The 20,510-nt window shown below is 46.6% G+C and overlaps 1 protein-coding gene across 1 annotated transcript; it reads left to right on the forward strand.

The window, feature by feature from the left end:
• Nucleotides 1-514: 514 nt before the first annotated feature.
• On the forward strand, nt 515-19,507 carry ACP6 (acid phosphatase 6, lysophosphatidic). Its single transcript, XM_007459373.1, has 10 exons — nt 515-1,179; nt 8,238-8,366; nt 8,485-8,615; nt 9,197-9,276; nt 12,355-12,442; nt 13,296-13,428; nt 14,658-14,758; nt 16,889-16,984; nt 18,496-18,661; nt 19,306-19,507. Exons 1-10 carry the CDS (start codon nt 964-966, stop codon nt 19,447-19,449), a joined length of 1,284 nt encoding a protein of 427 aa, XP_007459435.1. The 5' UTR covers nt 515-963; the 3' UTR covers nt 19,450-19,507.
• Nucleotides 19,508-20,510: the final 1,003 nt, after the last annotated feature.

A 20,510-nucleotide genomic window follows, 5' to 3' on the forward strand; every position in this document is an offset into this window, starting at 1 on the left:
TAAATAAACACATCAATGAGCTTGAAGTTCTATACGTTTGCAACGATTTAAGCCTCTTTAAACATAGAAGGGAGACAGCAAATGAAAATTAAATATAAAATGCCTAGTGCCGCCCTTCGCAAACGGTACTTGGCTCTTAATTCAGGAACCCCAACTTCCAGGACTTCAAGGAAGTCTTCTACACTCAGTAGACTCAAAATAAATCGGCCCCACTACCCAATTCTATCTACCCCTGTCTTCACGTCGCCTACCCAGTCAGCTTGGCAAACTCGCGGACTCACTCCTACACACGCTGATCGCCAGTTCCTGGAGACTTCCAACCTGCCGGCCTGAGGGGCTAGGCCTACTGCCGGGGGCGGGGTAATACCTCCCGGAGAGGGCCCGCGGCGCGCAGCCTTGTGGGAGTTGTAGTTCTCTCAACTCAGAGCCTCCGGATAGGAGTCACCGCGGGACTCGTTTTCCCGTGCTCCTCTGCGCGGGTCCGCTTGGGGCAGGTCCCCGGGTGGGTGAGAAAGTGGGTGGGAGCTTGCTTATAAAAAAGTGGAGTCCAGTGATCTGTGTTAATGGAGTCAGTGCCGCCCAGGAACTCTGGGCAGGTTCCTGTCCCGTCAAGAGTGCTGGAGGCCGAACTTGGAATCCAAGTTTAAGGTTCCCTAGAGGACGAAGGATAAGGAGCTGAGCTCCCCGCTCCCCCTCCCAGTCTGCGGCGGGAGAGGCCAACCCCGACCCTGGTTAAAACTCCTGGGGAGTCATCGCTGCTCCCACCTCCGCTTCTTCCCCCACGCTCCCACTCGGGGTCCCCTTCACAGCTGGGAGTCGCAGCGGTTGCAGCTTGGGCGGGTGGATGTGCTCGCCCACCGGTTCCCGGGAACTTGGGGGCGGCTGCTGAGCCCCGTCGATCGCGGAGGACTTGTATTCGCTTTCTGCACTCTCACCCCGGAGAGGAGCCGAGGGGTTTCCCCCATGATCTGGATCTTCAGGGTGCGCATGTGGGCCCCTGTCGGCGTCCTGACCTCGCTGGCATACTGCCTCCACCAGCGGCGGGTGGCTCTGGCCGAGCAGCGGGGGGCTGACGACCAGAATTCCGTCGACCGAAGCCTGCTGGAGTTGAAAATGGTGCAAGTCGTGTTTCGACACGGGGCGCGGAGCCCTCTCAAGGCGCTTCCGCGGGAGGAGCAGGTGAGAGATCGGCGGGGCTGGTGGGGCGAGGACTGTGTGGCCAACCAGTGGCGGGCCGGGCTCTTCGCCCCAACACACACCACCTTTGGAATTTTACGCTCACGGAGCGGGGGTTCGGGCTGGGTCCAGACAAAGGGAAAACAGTTTGAGCAAAGGTGCTGGCCTGGTGCCCGCCCCCGACCCCACAAGACCCCTCGGACTCTCGGATTGTAGGGCAGACCGGAAACTTCCAGTTACGCCCCCCGATGGCTGTGATGAAGCACAGCTAGAAGTAGTAGTGTGCTTCCCATGGTGCGTATAAATCTCCTAGGATCTTGTTAAAATGCAGATTCTGATTCCGCCGACGTGGGGTAGGGCCTGAGATTCTGCATTTCTAATAAATATTTGTGGGAACTTGAGTACAAGGGTGTAGTGCATTTATGTGTGACCATTTTGACGGTTGTCAAAGAGTTGCAGGGACCTTTGTGCCAGGAACAACCCTAACTGGGATCACAGGGGATAACAGAGGTTAATACCTTTGGGAACAGATTTTACTGCAGCTTTCTCTCAGGGTTTGCTGGATACCATTTGAGATCCTGAAGATTTTTTTGGTAATAAGTGCTGTATCTTGGAGCTCTCCTTTTTTATTTTGGGTTCCTAAACCTATTGTGGAAGGAATCTGAGGTAGGAAAAATAATTTTTAATTGTTCAGTCTTGTGGCTTATGTCTTAAAATCTACCTGGTTTTGATCAGGATAATTATGATTAAAGTACAAGTAGTCAGTTTTGAAAATGTTTACCCGTTCTGGATTTGATTCTTGGGGAGAGCCAGTAAAGATCTCTGGCCTTTCATAGCAGGCAGGCCTGTGATTAAAGAACTGTCTTCCTAGTGAAGATAAATAGGAAACCTGAAATCCCCAGGCACCCAGGTGTCAAACTTAACCTGTGGGGTGCTTTTGCATTGTTGGTTCTCCAAGTTGATGTTGGAGCAGGTTCAACAGGATGTCCAAATCTGATACTAGACATACTCATGGTGATAGCTGCTTTTAAGAAACCCTCAAGGTTGTACAACTCACATTGTACAACTTAAAACCCAGTTTTTAAAGCTGGCCACACATGAAATCAAACCTCTAAAGCACTTCCCACAGAAATGAATAAATTTTGTCAGGCATTTAATTCTATTATCAGGTTTCTAGTTAGCCTTTCTATATGGCTATACCACATTCTATCTAGTGCCTGAATTCCATTCCTTTCCTTCTCTTTCTTTCTTTCCTTTTTTTGGATACTTTGACCTTTTTTTCAGTCTCTTACTTTGCCTTTTTATATTAGGTCACTAAATTTTCCTTATAGTTTTGTACATAGTCCATCTCTTGTGTACTCCCCTTTCTTCGCCATTTATTCTCGGTACAGAAAGGCTGTATGGAAAATAACATACAAGAATAGAAGACAAAGTTATCAGTGGTGGCAGTGAATAAAAGTCTGAATGTCTAGGCCTGGACCTCCTACAGACAGTATATGTGCTCCCTAAAGGACCCAGAAAAAGATTTAGATTCTTTTAGGGCTTTCTCCTGAGCCAGTGGATGTGCGATTGGTATCTTCTGCCTTTATGCTGGAAGCGGCAGTTTTAGCTCAGGTAGACTGCCGGCTTCATTCAATTTCTGTCTTTGTAGCCACAAAATATAGAGAATCTGAGTCCTCGGTGTTGTTTTGCAATTAGATAAGGCACATTACCTCTTTCACCTGCTCACATTCTCTAGACTTTAGGCAGATGCACTGAACGTCTTTGGTTATCTTGTATAAAGTCTTGTGCATAAAAGCGAGGGGTAGAACCAACTCTTGTTCAACTTAGGCTATGAGCAAGTATCATCAGCCTCCTGTAACTTGTTTCTGGATATTCTCTCTCAGGTTTTTTTTTTTTCAAGCTCCAATTTAATAGTTGTTATTGGGATTTTCTAATCTTTGTGGTTCTGCTATTAATTATAGTCAGAAAGGACTCTGACAACAATTCTAAAACTAAAATTGCCTTTGGTAGATATTTCCAGTCTTCTGACTAGTTTATAGATAAACTTATGTGACAAGTCAATCCATTCAGTTATCTCACAAATCCTCAGAAAATATCATTGTTTAAAACTAGGTGTTTTATTGAGTTGTCTTCTTATGGCTTGCATGGCTGATGAATTAACCTATCTTCCTAAAAGTTGTATCTGTGCTCTGGAAATAAAACTCTGGAACTTGATTGTCCATTTCTTCTGGTTGTTAGATTAGATCCAGGTACGCTTTCAAAAGATAAATTTGGCCCTACTTTTGGATTTCCCTCAGCGCCTCTCTATATGATGGCAAAATAGCCCCCAACCCAGGAAGATTCCTCAGTTTTTATAAAATAAAGTCCAACCCATTCCAGCTCCACTGTTCATGAAGACATTTGGGTCCATATTTATTTGATAGTGTAGATGAGCTAGGAAGGATAATGTCGGTATCAGTGTTGATTAATACTTATTCAAAACTCAACTAAGAGCAGCAGTTTTCATGAAGCATTACACAAAGGATGTGCCAGTCAATCCATTCATTCCTGTGCAGTGGTGGTTCTTAACCTTGGTGGGACCTTGGACTCAACTGGGGAGATTTAAAAAATACTGATGCCTAGGTCTGTCTCCCAGAGATTCTGATTTAATTGACCCAGAGCATCCAGATATGGTAAACGCTCCTCTGGTGAAGCCTTAGAGTTATCTGGACTGGGTAGCATTTAAAAAACTGAGGCCCCATCCCCATTAGCCCAGGAGGGGGCTCAGGCATCAGTAACTTAAAAAAAAATTCCCAGTGATACTACTGTGCAGTGTGCAAGGTTTCAAATCATTAGTTTATTCTAAAATCTACACCTGGAAGTTCTTGTTTACTTTTACGTAGATTTTTTTCTTTTACCTGAACGTAGCATCTCGATCCCAGTGTAGTACTGTCTTCACGGAAATGTGCTTTGGTGAGATGCTATCATTCTGTGTCGAGGGAACAATGAGAAACAATCCCACAAAACTCATGGCTGCGACTACTGAAAAGATGTTCATTATATCCTCTTTATGAGGACCCTTGGGAGGAATTTGTCTGTTAGCATGAGAAATGGTGTGCTTCTCCTGAACAGTTGCCTTGCTTTTATCTTTAAGCTTGTCTAGCTGATCAAGTTTCTCCTTGTACATAAAAGCCAGAAAGCTTAGTGCTGACTCTTTTGGCCCACCTACAGTAAGTATATGGATCTTCATAGCACGTATTTTTTTGAGAAACTTTATTACTCTATCCATATTTTTGGTCCCTATATACTCATTTGCTTTTGTCTTTCTTGTCTACTTTGAATTGCTTATCTTACTATATTTTAGGTATTGCTACCACTTACTTTAAGTTAGTTCTTGAAAATGGAGTATAAATAAATAAAATTATAAAGTTAGTCTTTGCCACTAACTCCGAAGCTGAAAAGCAGGCACAAGAATAAGAGTGTGTATGTGGGATGGACAACATGTATGGAGCTCATGTATCCTCAATCCTCGGAAATTTGAAAATGTGTACTCTAGACTTGACATCACCTAGACCTCAGGAGTCATCTCCTAGGAAAACCAGAGATCCTCTGTTGGTGAATGCACCTAACAGGAGGAGGTTTCGTAGTGTGGCTGAGTGGGCCCTGTGGACCTGGTATCAGGACCTGTGCTTAGACACTGGGCTTACAAGGATGGATAATTCAATCTCAGCTGTAAAAGAGAAAAGAGTTTACAATGTGATGAAGGAGAGAGACAAAACAGATTCCAACTATAGGAATATGCGGGGAGTGCTGGGAACTCAAAGGAGGTGTCTGAAACTTAAATTGTACAAACATGAGCTCAGTTTGTCAGCTATTCTTCTGTCTTGGCCTTAGTTTTAGTCAAGGAGTTCCTCTATTGCCCTTTACCACCTTAGGAACCCAGACTCAAAATCAAAGTCATTTTCTCTTTATTCTTTCTTGTTTACCTACCAATATAGCCTCCAAATAAAGCTTTTATCTACTCACTTGCCAGGTTTGACTCAAAAGTCTTGAATCCACCCCTTCTATTCCTGTAGTTTTAGTCAAGGAGTTCCTCTATTGCCCTTTACCACCTTAGGAACCCAGACTCAAAATCAAAGTCATTTTCTCTTTATTCTTTCTTGTTTACCTACCAATATAGCCTCCAAATAAAGCTTTTATCTACTCACTTGCCAGGTTTGACTCAAAAGTCTTGAATCCACCCCTTCTATGCCTGCTGCCTTAGATGAGGCCTTAGGCTCTCACCAGCTCTGTGGCAGACACCTTGAAATTGGCTTTTCTGCGTTGAGTCTTTCCATTTCTATTGTGATCTATACTGATGGCTTTCAAACTATTCTATGGAGCTTGCTGGCGAAGGGGATGCTGAGTGGCTAGGGTTCTGAGTTCCCACTCCTACTTAACCTAGAGGAACTCCAGTTTTTGCCTTTAAATATACAAATCTAACTCAACCTGATATTTGCTAATTTAAAAGTTTGAAAACCACTCCCACGTTCAGGCAAACCAAGCCACTTCTTTCCTCTATATATTCTTCCCCATCTCTGCTTTGCTCAAGCTTCCTACCTATTCTTAGAATTCTTAATACCACCCTCTCTTCTTACCTACCTCTTACTCTCAAGTCCTGGTCTCTGCTTGTCTAAATCCTATTCATTTCAAATACCATTCCTTCCATGAAACTTTTCCTGAATCCTCAGCCAGAAGAGAAGGTCTGTCTTGCCTTTGAACTACTATGGCCTTCCTCTGGTTTCTTGTAGCACATAGTTTCTAGTTTAGTTCTGCTATCATTTACATACATAGCTTGCTGTCTCTACTAACCGGAAAATCCAAAAAAAAGCAGGGTCATGTTATCTCAATCTTGGTTATCTTCCACAGGATCTAGCAAATCGTTGAAGCTATTTTTTATCCCCCCTTGGCCGTGCAGCTTGTGGGATAGTTCCCCAACCGGGGATGGAACCTGTGCCTCCTGCAATGGAAGTGCAGAGTCCTAACCACTGGACTGCCAGGGAGTTCCCTGTTGGAGCTGTTAATTATGCCTACTGTGTGCCAGGCCCTTTGTTGGACATCCAAAATGCAGAGGTCAATAGGTGACACAGGCTCTGCTCTCAGGAGCTAAGTCTACTGAGCAGGACAGACTAGTAAAGGGACTTGTCTAATACAGTTTGGCAAAGGCTACCAAAAAGATCCACTGAGGCTGCTGTGAGAGCACAGGGCCAAGGTCACAGCTTCTGGGAATATTTAAGCGGTTTTGTGGAATAAACAGAAGTCTTTCCAGATGAAAGGGAAAAGAAAATTCCAGGTAGAAGGAACATGAGGTTGAAAGGGCAGGAGGTGTGGGGATGGTGTTCTAGGAAACAGAGTTGTGTGGCTAGAGAAGTGTGTAGGGCAGGGAAGAATTGGTGAAGAGAGAGAGGCAGGGGCCGTCATGCAGCCATGAGCCTTTGAAGGGTTTTATGAAGGGAAGCTATAGTATTAGAACTTTGAAAGGAGGAGCAGTGATTAAAAGATTGTAGGAAGAAGGTCTCGGCTCTGAACACCCAATCTTCTGATATCAGTTGCTATAGCACCAGCAGGGGAAGAAACTCAGGTGTTTGGAGACCGGGTGCAGGTGAGGCTGAGACAATGCCTTTTGGAAGAATGGACCTGGGACTCCCAGTAGCCGTCTCCTGGGATATTTCTGGGAGGCACCAAGATAAATACAATGCTGTATGACATCGTAGGTTTTCAAAAGTTAGTTTTAAAACAAAATGAAGCAGTAAGAAATTTAGTTATATATTGTAAGTGCTGTAGGAATTCAGATAAGAAGACAACCACTGAAAGCTGGAGCAGTCACAGCTGGGGAGGTAAGGCTTGAGCTGTCATTGAACCTTGGAGAGAAGCTGGATGGACAGAGACGGACAGGAGTCCCTCCGAGCAAGGGAAGCAACCTGAAAGAAGATATAGAGGAAGCAGTGGGTATGGTCTGGCCTGGGTAGGGGAAGAGAGAGGCGTAGTGGCAATACAGCTGGGGACAGAGGCTGGGCCAAAAGTCCTGAAAGGCAGATGCTTCTCTCTTGGGACATTAGGAAAAAGCTATTGATATGATGAGAGTGGCCTAGCAAGATTAATCAGGTGGTTATGTATATATGGTTTGGGGGGTGGGAGGGAGAGAGCCTGTCACAGGACTTTGCCTGAGGTAATAAGGTTTTATACTCTAATAATAAGATAAAAGAAGGACCAGTGGGAGTAACATTTTTTCTAGCCAGTGATCCATGGGGTTTGGGGTGGGGATGGGGGAGCAGTGGGGCGAGTCAGAGGTTTGAGTCTTGGCAACTAGGAGGATTAGGATAGCCTTGAGAATCATAGTCAGTTGGGAAGAGGGGCTGGTATATGGGATTAGAAGAAAAGACTTTTGTTTTTAAAATTGAAGTCATCACATCGGACTCACTGCGTGTAAGAATTTTATGGGCGGTTGGCAGTTGGAGCTGTGAGGCCTATGACTACTTGTTATGTTTCGAAAATCAGTACAGTTGGGGCAGGAGCCAGATTGCAAGGAATAAAGGAAGATGGTAAAGAAGTGAAGGTTTCTTAGGGGGCAGCTACTTATTTGAGAAGTTGGATGAGAGGAAGGGAAATACGTAGTAGTTACAAGAGTCCTTAAGGAGGGGCCATAAAAGCCTGCAGGTTGATTTCTTAAAAATTCTTAAGTATACGGTCCCTGAGATTATATCATATTCATTCACTTATTCCGTCATTAGTTCATTCATTCATTCACCACAGCACCCTGGCTGCTTCTCCCCTTTACTTCAGTCTGGGCTTAGTGCCAGAGCAACACCTTAACAGTGAGTGCTAGTGTAGCAATAACAGGACTTGGGCTGAGGACACCTGGAATAATAAATCGCAGTCTTCCCTTAATTGGAGCTGGAGTTAAAGTTTCTTTCCTTGCTTCGCATAGGAAGGTTGCTTGTCTAGCGTCAGTGTGATTCTAGCTATGTGCTGCTGGATATTAATGCTCTAAGTTTCAAGAACCTTTTTAAACAATGTGTTGTTTTTTGTGGTCACAACAGGTAGAGTGGAAACCCCAGCTACTAGAGGTCCCACCCCAAACTCGGTTTGATTACACAGTCACCAATCTAGCTGGTGGCCCGAAACCACATTCTCCTTTCGACTCTCAGTACCACGAGACCACGCTGAAGGTGAGCGATGCTTCCCTGCTCTGGGAAGCCCCCTGCAGAGCCGTGATGGTTTGCTCTGGCCTGAGGTTAGCAGGCCACCAGATGTTTTCATTCTTCTCTCCTTCCTCCCCCACCTCAGGGGGGCATGTTTGCTGGACAGCTGACCAAGGTGGGCATGCAGCAGATGTTTGCCCTGGGAGAGAGGCTGAGGAAGAGCTACGTGGAGGACATCCCCTTCCTTTCGCCAACCTTCAACCCACTGGAGGTCTTGTGAGTCACTTGAAAAAGGGATGTTGCACCCAATGTAAGGCCCTGAGCATGAGAAAACCTGCCCTGATGCCCCAGGTGGTTCCCACTCTCATCCAAGGTAGTCTGGGGGGATGTGAGGGCGACCTGGCTGTGACAACTGTCATCCCACTGATCGCCAGGGTTTGATTCTGCTGATCTGGCTGGCTAGGCGGGTGTTCCCTTCCTCTCCCACCTCTCCATGTGTGTCCCTCCCGAAGCTGCATGTTCGGTCGAAGAGGACGACCTTCCCCGATAGAGGAGGACCATTCTCCGGTCAAGGGTATATGAGAAGCTGCTCTCCCCTGTTAGAACCTCCAAGGTAGTCTGGGAGCAGTTACCCTAGTACAGTAGGATTCAGTGAACAAGTGGTCACCGGAGGTCACATTCATTGGCCTTCAGGTCCCTTGGGCAGCCATCCCACAGAGAGATAAAGGTTACTTCCCTGCCCTATAGCTCCCCTTATGTAGTCTTGAAAGCCTCCCAGCTGCTCTGTGGAATAAGGTGGAGTGTACATATGAATCTTCCTTTTATGAGTTAATCTACCTTTTTGTTTTCTTCCCCAGCATTCGTTCCACTAACATATATCGGAATCTGGAGTCTACCCGCTGTTTGTTGGCTGGGCTTTTCCAATGTCAGAAAGAAGGTTTGAGTTTGGGCTCTACGAGTCAGCCCCTGTCCCTGAGGAGCCTTTTCTTCTCACTTCCAAAGCCCCACTCTCTCTTTCTTGGTATCTGTCCCCTTGGTCTCTCTCCTCCTGCTCAGGTAGCTTCCATGGTGTACCTACTCCTCTAGCAGGCCCCTCCCTGTCTGGCCTGCTGCTGCCCTTGCCAGCCTGACCTGCACACCTGCAGCAATGCGTCAGCTGCTCTGATGCACCTCTGACTCCTGACTTCTTCTCTCAAGCGTCTACACAAGCTGCATGAGGCAGCCCCAGCCAGGTCTTGTGAACAGTACTGGGGCCTTTTTGTTTAGTAGAGATGCTGCTGAAGAGGAAGGAGGGCAGGAGGGACACTTTGCTGGGACCTGGGTCTGCTGCTACTGCCCTGGTCTTGGTGATAATCCACAGCATGACCCAGATGGTATTAACAGTATTCCGTACCGCCTTTCCTAGTTAAGAAAATCTGTCGAGTTTGGGTTTTGACCTATTCAGCCAGTGAATGAGCACAGCTAGTGATTCTCAACCTTTTCACCACCAAGAACTACATTTAGTATTTTCCTTTATGGATCTCATGTGTTGAGGGCCTTTGACTATCAAATGAAGCCATATCTTGTCATTTATAATTGATTGAAATTTACATTTAACTGCTGGTCTGAGTTTCAGATCATCATGACCTCACCAATATTAAAATACTAAAACGATGCCATAAGGCAGAGGTTTTTGTTATTTTCTTTAGCTTCTGTAGCAGTATCTCAAATAGAGATAAAACTTCCATCAGGCTTTTTAAAAATTTGTAAAATACAGAACCTCCAGGCCAAAGGAGGCTGGCCTTGCCCCCAGCTGGCTTGGGTACTGCTGCTGATTCTGGCTGCAGTTGGCTGAACACAAACAGCGAGCCTAAGTAACATAAAGCAAACAGGATGGGCTGCTCCTTACCTCTTGGGAGCCCCTGAGTTTAGGAATAATCCATAGTGCCTGGCCTTCTGAAAGCTGTTCACTTGCTCAGCTTCTAAAAGGCAGAACCACCTAAAGTGTAACTGAGGTAGGAAAGGTGTTTCTTGGTGCAAGGAAGGAAGTGGTATCATCACCAGCCTCTGGTGTGGCTGCCTGGGTAGCCGCTCCCTGCACTGGACCCAGACATCCTCACAGTCCAGTTTGTCTCCTATCACAGCTAATTCCATGCGTTGGCCAGTATCAAGGGATTTGAATAGACCTAAGAACCCCACAAGGTGCTACCATTGGTGGAAGTGGTGCAACTTTGGGATATTGTTTCAAGAGTAAAATCCTAGAGAAGGCCCAGAAGGTTTTGTGTAAACTACAGAGAATCAGGCTGGTGCGGGGAAGCTGGAAGGTGTTGGTCTGCACCGTTTGGTCTTTCATTCATTCAATGCATATCTGAGTGCCAACTCAAATGTGCCTTATTTATCATAAACTGTAGGTCCATTATCCAGACAGTAATGTCAGGTACCAGGTAGGAATTATCATGTGTTAATTAGAGGTTTAAATCATAGTTACTATTATTCTCACATTTAAAGGACTCACTATACATCAAATATTGTTCTAAGAGCTTTGCAGATATTAACTTGTTTAATTCTTGTGATAACCCTGTGAGGTAGGTAACATTATCCCCTTTTTACAGATAAGAGAACTAAGGCACAGAGAGGCTAAATGACTATCTGAGGAACACAAAGCTGGTAAATGGAGGAGCTGGGATTTAAACTCTGGCAGTCTGGTTTCACAATCCATACTCTTCACTCTTGTGCTCTCCTGCTTCTCAGAAAACATGTATATCTGGAGAGGGCCTCTGATCATTTGGTCTATTCTTTTTTACAACATTTCCTGCGGAACCCCATGATTCTTCAGATAGGTCAGAAACTACAGAAAAGGAGGGGGTTGGGGCATGCAGGTAGACTATACTTTGGACCCCTACCTCGAAGCCATCAGCACCTTTTCTTTTATTACCTTACCTAATAGTGGGAGAAAAAATCTTCCACTGCTTTAGAAACAATTGAAAATTGCTGATACTAGTCTCATTCCTTCAATTTACACATGAGCTCCAGAGAAGGGAAGTGACTTCCCAGGGCCATCCTACTGGTTAGTTATAGATTCAGGCCTAAACTCATGACTTTCAGTCTGATTTCCTTTTTCTGTCCAGACCAACAAAGTGTGTCTGAATACTGGTATTCTACTCAAGTCACCATAGGCAAGTGTTAAATACTGAGGTTTTGGCTATCAGTAATTTGTTTGGAAATAATAGCTCTTTGGGGTTTAGATTCACCTAATCACTCTATGGATTGACCTCAGTGAATTCCAAAAAGCTTCTCTGCCATCAGAGAAGGTGAGGCTTGAGCTGGGTAGAACAGGGCGCTACCAAGGCCATTGCCATCTCTGGCACAGAGCAAAGCATGGGAAGGGGTTAGAGCACTTTTCTTGGGCATTGTTGGACGGGACAAGGGTACTTGTGAGCTCTGAGCAGGAGCAAGCTGCTGCGAGGTCTGTAAGAAACACTGTTTGTAGTCTAGTCTTTGGTTCCTGGTAGTTCATCTGGAAGCCTGGGTTTTCTTTTGGGGGAGGCCATGGGGTCTGAGAGAATTTGTGACCCTGTGGCCACCTTTCTCAGATTGTCATGTCAATCACCATATTGGCCTATAGGATCGGACTTTGGGAAGCAAGAATGTCACCTAGTTCTGATAAAGTGAGGGAGGACGCATTCTTTATTAGAATCCCCAGGTACTGGTGGTACCTCGAGGCAACGTTTTTTGGACTTGGGTCGTGGACGTGCCAGTCTGATCGGCACCTGTACCTGCTCTCGGCTATAGGTGGCCCAGCAGGAGAGGTTGTGCTGGACAAAACAAGGCTGCTACTGCTTTGTCCATTGCTCAGACCACAGCAGAGCTCCTGTTGGCAAGGCCAGGGCATGTTGAAGGCATTCACTGTCCTTAAGGGGATGATCTGCCTCTGGGAGCAGCTCCGTCTGTATAGACAGAGAGAAGAAGTGGGTGGAGCTGCTGGGAAGAACAAGCTGAAGCCTCTTCCCACCTGTGCTTCCCACATTCCTTCCAGGACCCGCCATCATCCACACTGATGACGCAAGCTCTGAAGTCTTGTACCCCAACTACCAAAACTGCCAGAGGCTCCGGGAAAGAACCAGGTAACTGCCCCTGAGTCTCGCTCACCAGGGGTGAACAGGCAGCGTTTTACCACCTTAGCTGGCAGGCACTCCCTGAACTGAGGTCCTGCCCAGGCTGGCCGTGCTGGTGGATAAGGAATGAAAGAGATTGCATTAAGCTCAGGTCTGCCATCAACTGTCCAGGAAGTGAGGCAGCTCTTACTCACAGTGACAGGCTAATAGTGAAGGTACAGGATGCCTGGGGAGAGCCACACGCTGGGCTGGAAAGATGGTGTATACAGCCATGAGTGGGGCTTTGCCATTTACCAAGCATTATCCTCTCTTCAATCCTTCAATGCTCTCAGATGGAGCAGATGAAGAACCTTACAGAAAAGATGATTAAATAAAGATGAGTCAGTCAGTCATCAAACTGCAAATCCAGATGGACAAGCAGAAGAAGACACAGCTTCCCCTTTTCTTACCAACGTTCTGCCGTGTAGGATAGATTGGTTTGGGCTGATGGCACTTTGCAGTTTTCAGGTATTTCTGGTCTGCACGAAAACTATGTAGTATGTGTTCCCCCAGAAGAAGGAGAATGCTGTTTTCAAGCAGACCTGGCCATGCTTGCATTGTTTTTGATAATGCTAGAGTGGGATTTGGAAAATCCAGGTTATTATTCTCGTCCTGGTACATACTAACTTCCTTTTACAAGTCATTTGACCTCATAGAGTCTTAGTTTATTCATCTATACCATGGCAATAATACTAGCTAACCCCAGTGAGTCGTCGTTGAAGGTTAAATGAGATCCCAAATGAAGAATGAGATACACTTTGTCAACTGTTAATCACTATATAGTATGATGAAATATAAGGAATAACTTTTTATTTTTTGGCAGAGGCCGGAGGCAGGCTGCTTCTTTGCAGCCAGGGATCTCAGAGGATTTGAAGAAGGTGAAGGAAGGGATGGGCATTGCCAGTAGCGATGGAGTGGACTTCCTCATCCTCCTTGACAACATGGCTGCTGAGCAGGTGGGCTGGCTGTCCTCCTCAGGCCCTGGGGGTGGGGGACCCTGGGGGAGGCTTGGTGGGCTGCCTCCTGAGTTAGAACTGGGTGGAGACCTCCTGGCTTGGAGGCAGCTGTTATAGGACTTGCAGACAGAATGGATGTGGGAACTGAGGGATAGGGAACAATCAAGGAAGACCCCTTACTGGGTTAGGAGCCCAGACATCTAAGTCTCAACCAGAGTTTCTTAAAGCACATTCGCCAGAATGCTCATGATGTGAGTGTGTATTACGTGGGCAGGCAGGGGTGGGGTGGGTGATGGTAGGGAGAGATTATGGTCTAAAAATTTTGGAATCCCTCTTTGTTGTTGGAGAGTCTATACACACGTCAGCATATTAAAGAATCTGAGAAGCCTGTAGTAAAGAAAGTTGGTTAATCCTTAAGTTTGTTTTTCTCAAACTTGTTTAGCCATAGAATCTTTTTTATCTAATAAATACTGAAGACCGCACAATAGGAAATGCTGTCCTAGATTCAAAAGTCGGACACCTGGCTTCCCTGGTGGCGCAGTGGTTGAGAGTCCGCCTGCCGATGCAGGGGACGCGGGTTCGTGCCCCGGTCCGGGAAGATCCCACATGCCGCTGAGCGGCTGGGCCCATGAGCCATGGCCGCTGAGCCTGCGCGTCTGGAGCCTGTGCTCCGCAACGGGAGAGGCCACAACAGTGAGAGGCCCGCGTACCGCAAAAAAAAAAAAGTCGGACACCCAAAGGCAGTATAGCCTGGATCTTCCTTCCTTCTCTTGTGAAGTTGACGGTGTGCCCTGAAAGCAGAAATGCACCTTGTGCTTATGTGTAAAATAGGTTTATGGTTAATAAACAAGAGTTTGCATATACAACATTTATATGGCATATTTTTTAGAAATCATCTTGGGGAAAATGAAGGCCAAGTAGAAATTTATGAATTCCTTGCCTTGTATTCTATTCAATTTTTTTTTTTTTTTTTTAGCTTAAGAAAATACAAATGTTTTTGTACTTTGGGGTAGATGAGGAGTATCAGAAAGAGGAAAAACAATTTTTTTGCCTGGGCCTTTAGATCTCGAGGAGTAGCTTCCGACAGGCCTTGGGGACATAGATATTTGAGCTGTTAAGGCTCTCCCCAGGAGAAGACAGGCCCCTAGGGCTCCATGGAAGCTGATTGGCTGCCAGGCTCAGTGGATGAGAAGCATTTCTTTCAAAAACTGTACCCTTGGACCTTTCAGGTGCACAGCCTCCTGAGCTGCCCCATGCTGAAGAGGTTTGCATGGATGATTGAGCAGAGAGCGGTGGACACAGCCTTGTACATCCTGCAAAGGGAAGACAGGTAAGGAGCCTCTTCAGCTGCTGGCATAAAGTCATGCTTGGTCAGGTCTCCCAGTGTGTGGGGAAGGGGGCTCATCAGGCCTGCTCACACTTGTTAGCTGGCGTCTCTGTGTGCAGAGGCCGAGATCACCCCATTCTGCTGGCCTTCTCAATGGACTCGGCCCTAGGTCCTTACATTTCCAGAGCTGGGACTAGTGACCCAGTGCTTCCACTCACTGTTACACAGACCCGGGAGCCACCACTCGACTGGGTTTCTCTTAATCACTGACTTTTTCCTTTGCTTTAAGTTTCAAAAGATTTGGGTGGTGGGGGATGCTGAAGGAAGAATCATTATTGCTACTTTATTCATCACATTACAATTTACAAAGCACCTTCTTGTTCTCGCTGTGAGGTAGGTGTCATTATCCCTGACAAGTCCAAGTCCTCACTTTAGAGATGGAGAAACTGGACGTGAGAGATGTGGGCTACCTTGCCCAGGCTCAGCTAGCAAGTGGCAGAGGCGGGACTTGAACCTAGATCTTCTGACCGCCAGTCCTGTGTTTTCTCTGTTTTACTGGTACTTAGGGCTCTGTTTTTAGAAGACCTATTTCCTGACTACCAGAATGGAGAGTGCCTCTCTTACCAAATTTCAAAATATACCTTTCTATGATTGGTTCAAAGCATTCAGCTTGTCGTCAGAATAGGTGACTTGGTAGAGAGGGGAGATGGGAAGTAGAGGAACAGTCCTGGGGAAGATGAGTGGGAGGAAAAAGCAGCTAACATTTCAAGAATTTGCTTGGTCTTGCATAAGCATAGGAGCCTCTGCCTGCTTTTCTCCCACGCAGAGTCAGCGTGTCCACTTTGCACTTGCCTCGGGCATCTGGAAGGCTCCAGTCGCGCCACTCAGCTTGCTGCCACTCCCTGTGACTTGTCTCCTTCCGTCATCTTTTCCTGAAGTGGCCCCACTGGACCTCAGTTGTCACTCACTGCCTTCCCCTCCACCAACACGTACACACATATTTAGTAAATATATTAGGCTTTGCGGCCCGTGTATTGTCCGTTGCATCCGCTCATCTCAGCCCGTGTAGCGTGAAAGCAGCCATAGATCATACGCAAACAAATGGGCACAACTGTGTTCCAATAAAACTCTATTTACAAAAACAGACAGGTGGGTTGGATTTGGCCCATGGCCATAGTTTGCTTTCTCCTGGTGTAAAGCGTTTCAAACAAGACCTGATCCATTCTCCTTTCCGTTAGCCCTGGTTTCATAAAACTGAAGTTTCTTCAAGGACAAATGGTTACAACTTCACAGTGCCATCCAACTTGGCTTGGCCTGCACACATTCTTCTGGAGAGCGTATTTGCACACTCCTCAGCTATTGCTTCAACTTTCCTTGATTTATAAAGGTGGCCACTTACCCAGTCACCATGAATAAAGATTGGTCTAAGCCAATCATGGCAACCCCGTTTCGTTTTGTCAGTGATAGGGTTCTGGGAATTCTGTGAGAGGTTTTTTTTTTTCCTCTTTGATAAAAAGTGTGAGGCACCCAAACCAAGCCTTTTTGCTACTTACTGGCCCCCATCTTTCAGCTTTGTTTGCTACTGTGAGAAGACGTGCTTTGAGTAGAGGTACCACCTTGTGATCATGAGGTTGACAGTCCTGAGAATGAAAGTGGTGGAGCCACAGCGCCAAGCCTGGGAGCACTAGTGTTGAACTTCTTGTTAAATAAATAAGAAAAGTCCTTATGGTCTAAATTCCAAAGAAGCGTAGGAAGTGTAGTTTAGGCAGTTCCTTTGGATGGCTTTTCTAAGGGCCTTCTGGAATTCCTGGAATTCATTACACCGTGTCCTTCCCAGTTTTGTTCTTTTAACCGTGAAGGCCTAGTTCTCCATGACTTATCCTGTCTCAGCTGTGTTCTTACCAGGTCTATATCCTGCTGCTGTTATTGTTGGCAGTCTTTGCGCACAGAGAGCCCTCAGACTTGTGGCAGCGCTGTTTTTCTCCTTACCGCCTGTCACTGTCCCTCATGCATCCCTTGTCTTTTCTCAACTCTGTCTCATTGGGCTCATGAGGTTCAAGGGGGCAGAACTAGCCGGCATCCCTTGTGTGCCAGGTGCCCACTGGGTACTTAAATATTGTTTACTCGCCATAGGGAAAGCCTTCAGATGGCAGTGGGCCAATTCCTCCACATTCTGGAGAGCAACCTGCTGAAAGTCGTGGACCCTGCCACTCCGCCCGGCAAGACCAGGTACCTGGCCCAGCAGCTCAGCTTGGTGTGACTGAGGGCAGTGGGGTGTGGGGTGTGGGGGGTGGGGTGGTGTCTGGCTGCAGGGAGAGAACCCAGGTTCTAGGAGGGCAAGAACGAGGCTGTCAGTGACTGAAAGTAGATGTTTAAGAGGCCACGTGTCCCAGAGACATTCACAACATTTCTACCTTTCTTCCTGCCACACCTGTCCTACCATGTTCAGAAATTTTATTTTAGTAAAAAAGAACCCTAAATTTATTTTTCCTTTTTTTTTTTTTTTTTTAACTAATTGAACATGTGTCCAATGGAGTAGCTAATTAGGACATCACACTGATTTGGTATTATAATAGCCCCAAACACTGATAATTGCTTAATAGATTGTTTGAACACCTTCACTGAGTATACAGGAAGGTAGGATTTCTACTGGGGATTTTAAAATGTTGGAAGTGGCTTGTGAACCTTCACTGCCACTTTTGGAGTGCCTGGAACCCCAGGTTAGGGACCACGGCTTTGGAATGTTATGTGTCCTGGGCACTTGCTAAGCAAAGTGTGGTCTGCAGATAAACAGCTTCACTGTCACCTGGGGTTGTTAGATTTTCTGGCCCCAGCCTGACCCACTGAATCAGAATCTGCATTTTAACAAGACACCCAGGTGTTTTGTAAGCGCCCTAATATTGGAGAAGGACTGTTGTAGACTCTGACGTCTTGAGAGAAAGAACTGTACGTAGTTAGAAATGCGCGATGAGTGTGGGAAAGGTAGGGGACAGTGAGTTGAAATATGAACATTCAGGAACTTTGGGCCTAGATTTATAATAGCAAATCATGTGAATGACCTTCCCTGTCCTTCACAGACCTGCAATGACAACATATTTCTTACTGGCCTTTGCCACCTTGCCCCGCCTCGGCCTTGTGTCTGTAGAGTACTGTAGGGTCCAATGCTAGCCTTCTAGGTTGGGGGTCAACAAATAAAATCCTCAGTGTTTCCCAAGAGACAAATACAGGGGTCGGGCAGATATAGATTAAAAGGCAACTTTATTACTGATTAAAGCCCATTTAGAGAATGTATTGAGGGCCAAACAGGCATATTAATGAAATGGACTTAATTCCCCCAAACTGCAAGCTTCCCCAACAAGGAGAGCTTGCTCTGCTGAACTCATCACACAGCTGAGAGTAGGAAGAACATTTGCTGTAGGCAGGCAGGTCCCAAAGAGAGGAGAGAGGTAGAGCTGTGCCACACATGCCCAGTTTCTTCTTCAAAACTCACCGGGGGAGGAGTAGGTGGTTGGTTGGGCAGGAGGAGGCCAGGAGAGCTACTCCAGTGGGGGTCCCGCCTCATGAAAACAAGGGGCGTGCAGATGAGGGTTCTACCCACGATCTACTTCAAAGGAGTTTTTTAGTAGGCTCGACCGATTTGTAGATGTCACCGGTTTCCTCACTCGCGAAGGCAGCAGTGTCCTGGCCTCCAGAGTCCTAAGGTAAAGAATTAATTGTGAAGAACTGTTTTCTTCTTGCAGAAAGCTGTACCTCTATGCAGCTCATGATGTGACCCTCATGCCTCTCTTAATGGCCCTGGGGATTTTTGACCACAAATGGCCCCCGTTTGCTGTGGACCTGACCATGGAACTCTACCAGCACCGGGAGTCCAAGGAGTGGTTTGTGCAGCTCTATTACCGTGGGGAGGTAAGAGCTCTGGGGTGGGGTTGACAGGTGGCTGGGCGACCCCACCCACCTGGTTTAGCACCAAGTCTCCCTCCTCAGGCCCAGGGAGTCTCCACTGGCACCTGAGCTCTCTGAATCCTCTCAAGGCTGTGGCCCAGGGTTAAGGCAGAACTGGGCATTTAGTGGCAGGCTGGGACTTGGGCCTCATCCCTTATCTTCTAAGAATAGGACCACCCTTCTCTTCTCCTGAGTGTCTCTGCCAGGATGTAACACCCTGACTGTGAGGCCTGTTTTGAAAATTAATGATGATGTCTTTGGGAGGTGATGTTTACTGTCAGTACTCTTGGTGCCTTGGCTGCTTCAGCAGGTTGCTGTCCAGGGTGGGGGCTAGAGCGCTCCCCACGGCTTAGACCTTTAGCCTTCCCAGCTCAGGAGTAAACATGAGTGTGTTTTCCCAGTCAATTCAACCAATAGTTCTTGAGGGACTTTCAGAAGCAGGGCATAGTGCTCTTAATCTGGAAGTTGACCAGTTAATGGGACCTTCCTGGCTGTTATATGTGTGTATACACACACCATTGGGTCAAAGCCTTTCAGAACCCCGGGCACAGCTGAAAACAGCCAGACAGGGTCCTCAGTCCCCCTGCTGAGTTCAGTCTCTTCCACAGGAGCAGGTGCCGAAAGGTTGCCCTGACCGGCTCTGTCCACTGGACAAGTTCTTGAACACCATGTCAGTTTATACCTTGAGCCCAGAAAAATACCACACACTCTGCTCTGAAGCCCAAGTGATGGGACTTGGAAATGGAGAGTGAGTGATTTGTACAAGTAGGATGTGTCGATTTTTTGAATAAAATGCCTTTATACAATGCCTCCAGCTGTTGTGTTTGGGAAAGGCAGGAACAAGGGTTAAGGTACTTTAACATAAGGAAAGGGTATTTCCCTCCTGTAGGTATATTAGGGTGTCTTCTTGAAAGGAAAAGGCATGTAATGTTGAGACCAGAATGATATATCCTATTTTGTGGCTTGATTTCTATGGCCAGAAGCAGCTGCCTATGACATAGGCTGGGGACATCATGACCCTGTAGAACTGAGTGTGGGTTTGGACTTAAGTTCTTTTTTCTTATCTTCATTTCACAAACATATATTGAGCACCGACTAAGTAGTGATCATTATAAAGGTGAAAGGTTACTGCCCTCAAGTTGTTTCAGTCCAGTAGGAGAGGCAGATAAGTAAATCACTGATGACAATACAGTATATTTCATTCTGTGATAAGGTACATCAGGGTGTACTTGGGTACAGAGAAGACACCCCCAGCCCCAGTTGGCAGGGGCTGGGGGGAGCAGTTAAAGTTCTTGGGAAGTTCTGTCCTGATCTGAATAGAGAAAATGAGGGAGTAGGAGTTAACCAGGTACGCAAGAAGGAAGTGGTGTTATGTAAAAGGCAGGCTTGAAGGTCAGGGCACGTTGCTGGGCAATGAGGTGGGGCCCTGCTGTGGAGACCTGGCAGGAAGGGCACTGTCTTCTGGTGGCTGGAGCTCCAGGAGCGTGGATGAGGGCTCGCTTGGCGGGTCGGGACCACTCTCAGCATAAGTGCTCCACCTTGACCTGGGCCCCCAAGGTTACCTGGTGATCCCCCTCTTTCCTTATCAATTTTCTCATTCTTCCCCAGAATCTATTTCAAACTTTCTCTGATCTCGAGCCACCAACCCCTTTACTTCTCAGAGAAAATAGCAAAAGCACAAAAACCCCTCTGCTTCCTATCTTTATGTTGTTGACTCCCAGATCTGCTTCTCTAGTTCAAGTTTTTTCTCCCGAGCTTCAAACACTTATGTCCACTTGGATGTCCCACAGACACAAAATTTTCCCTCTCTCCT

This window comes from Lipotes vexillifer, unplaced genomic scaffold (genome assembly GCF_000442215.2).
Source record: "Lipotes vexillifer unplaced genomic scaffold, Lipotes_vexillifer_v1.1 scaffold773, whole genome shotgun sequence".
In the NCBI taxonomy this organism is placed as follows: domain Eukaryota; kingdom Metazoa; phylum Chordata; class Mammalia; order Artiodactyla; family Lipotidae; genus Lipotes; species Lipotes vexillifer.

Excerpts from the sequence above, each read along its gene's own strand:
- ACP6 (XM_007459373.1), top strand. The coding sequence starts at position 964 with ATGATCTGGATCTTCAGGGTGCGCATGTGGGCCCCTGTCGGCGTCCTG. Across the intron at positions 8,616-9,196 it reads TTCAACCCACTGGAGGTCTT|CATTCGTTCCACTAACATAT; the intron begins GTGAGTCACTTG and ends TTTCTTCCCCAG. Across the intron at positions 12,443-13,295 it reads AGGCTCCGGGAAAGAACCAG|AGGCCGGAGGCAGGCTGCTT; the intron begins GTAACTGCCCCT and ends ATTTTTTGGCAG.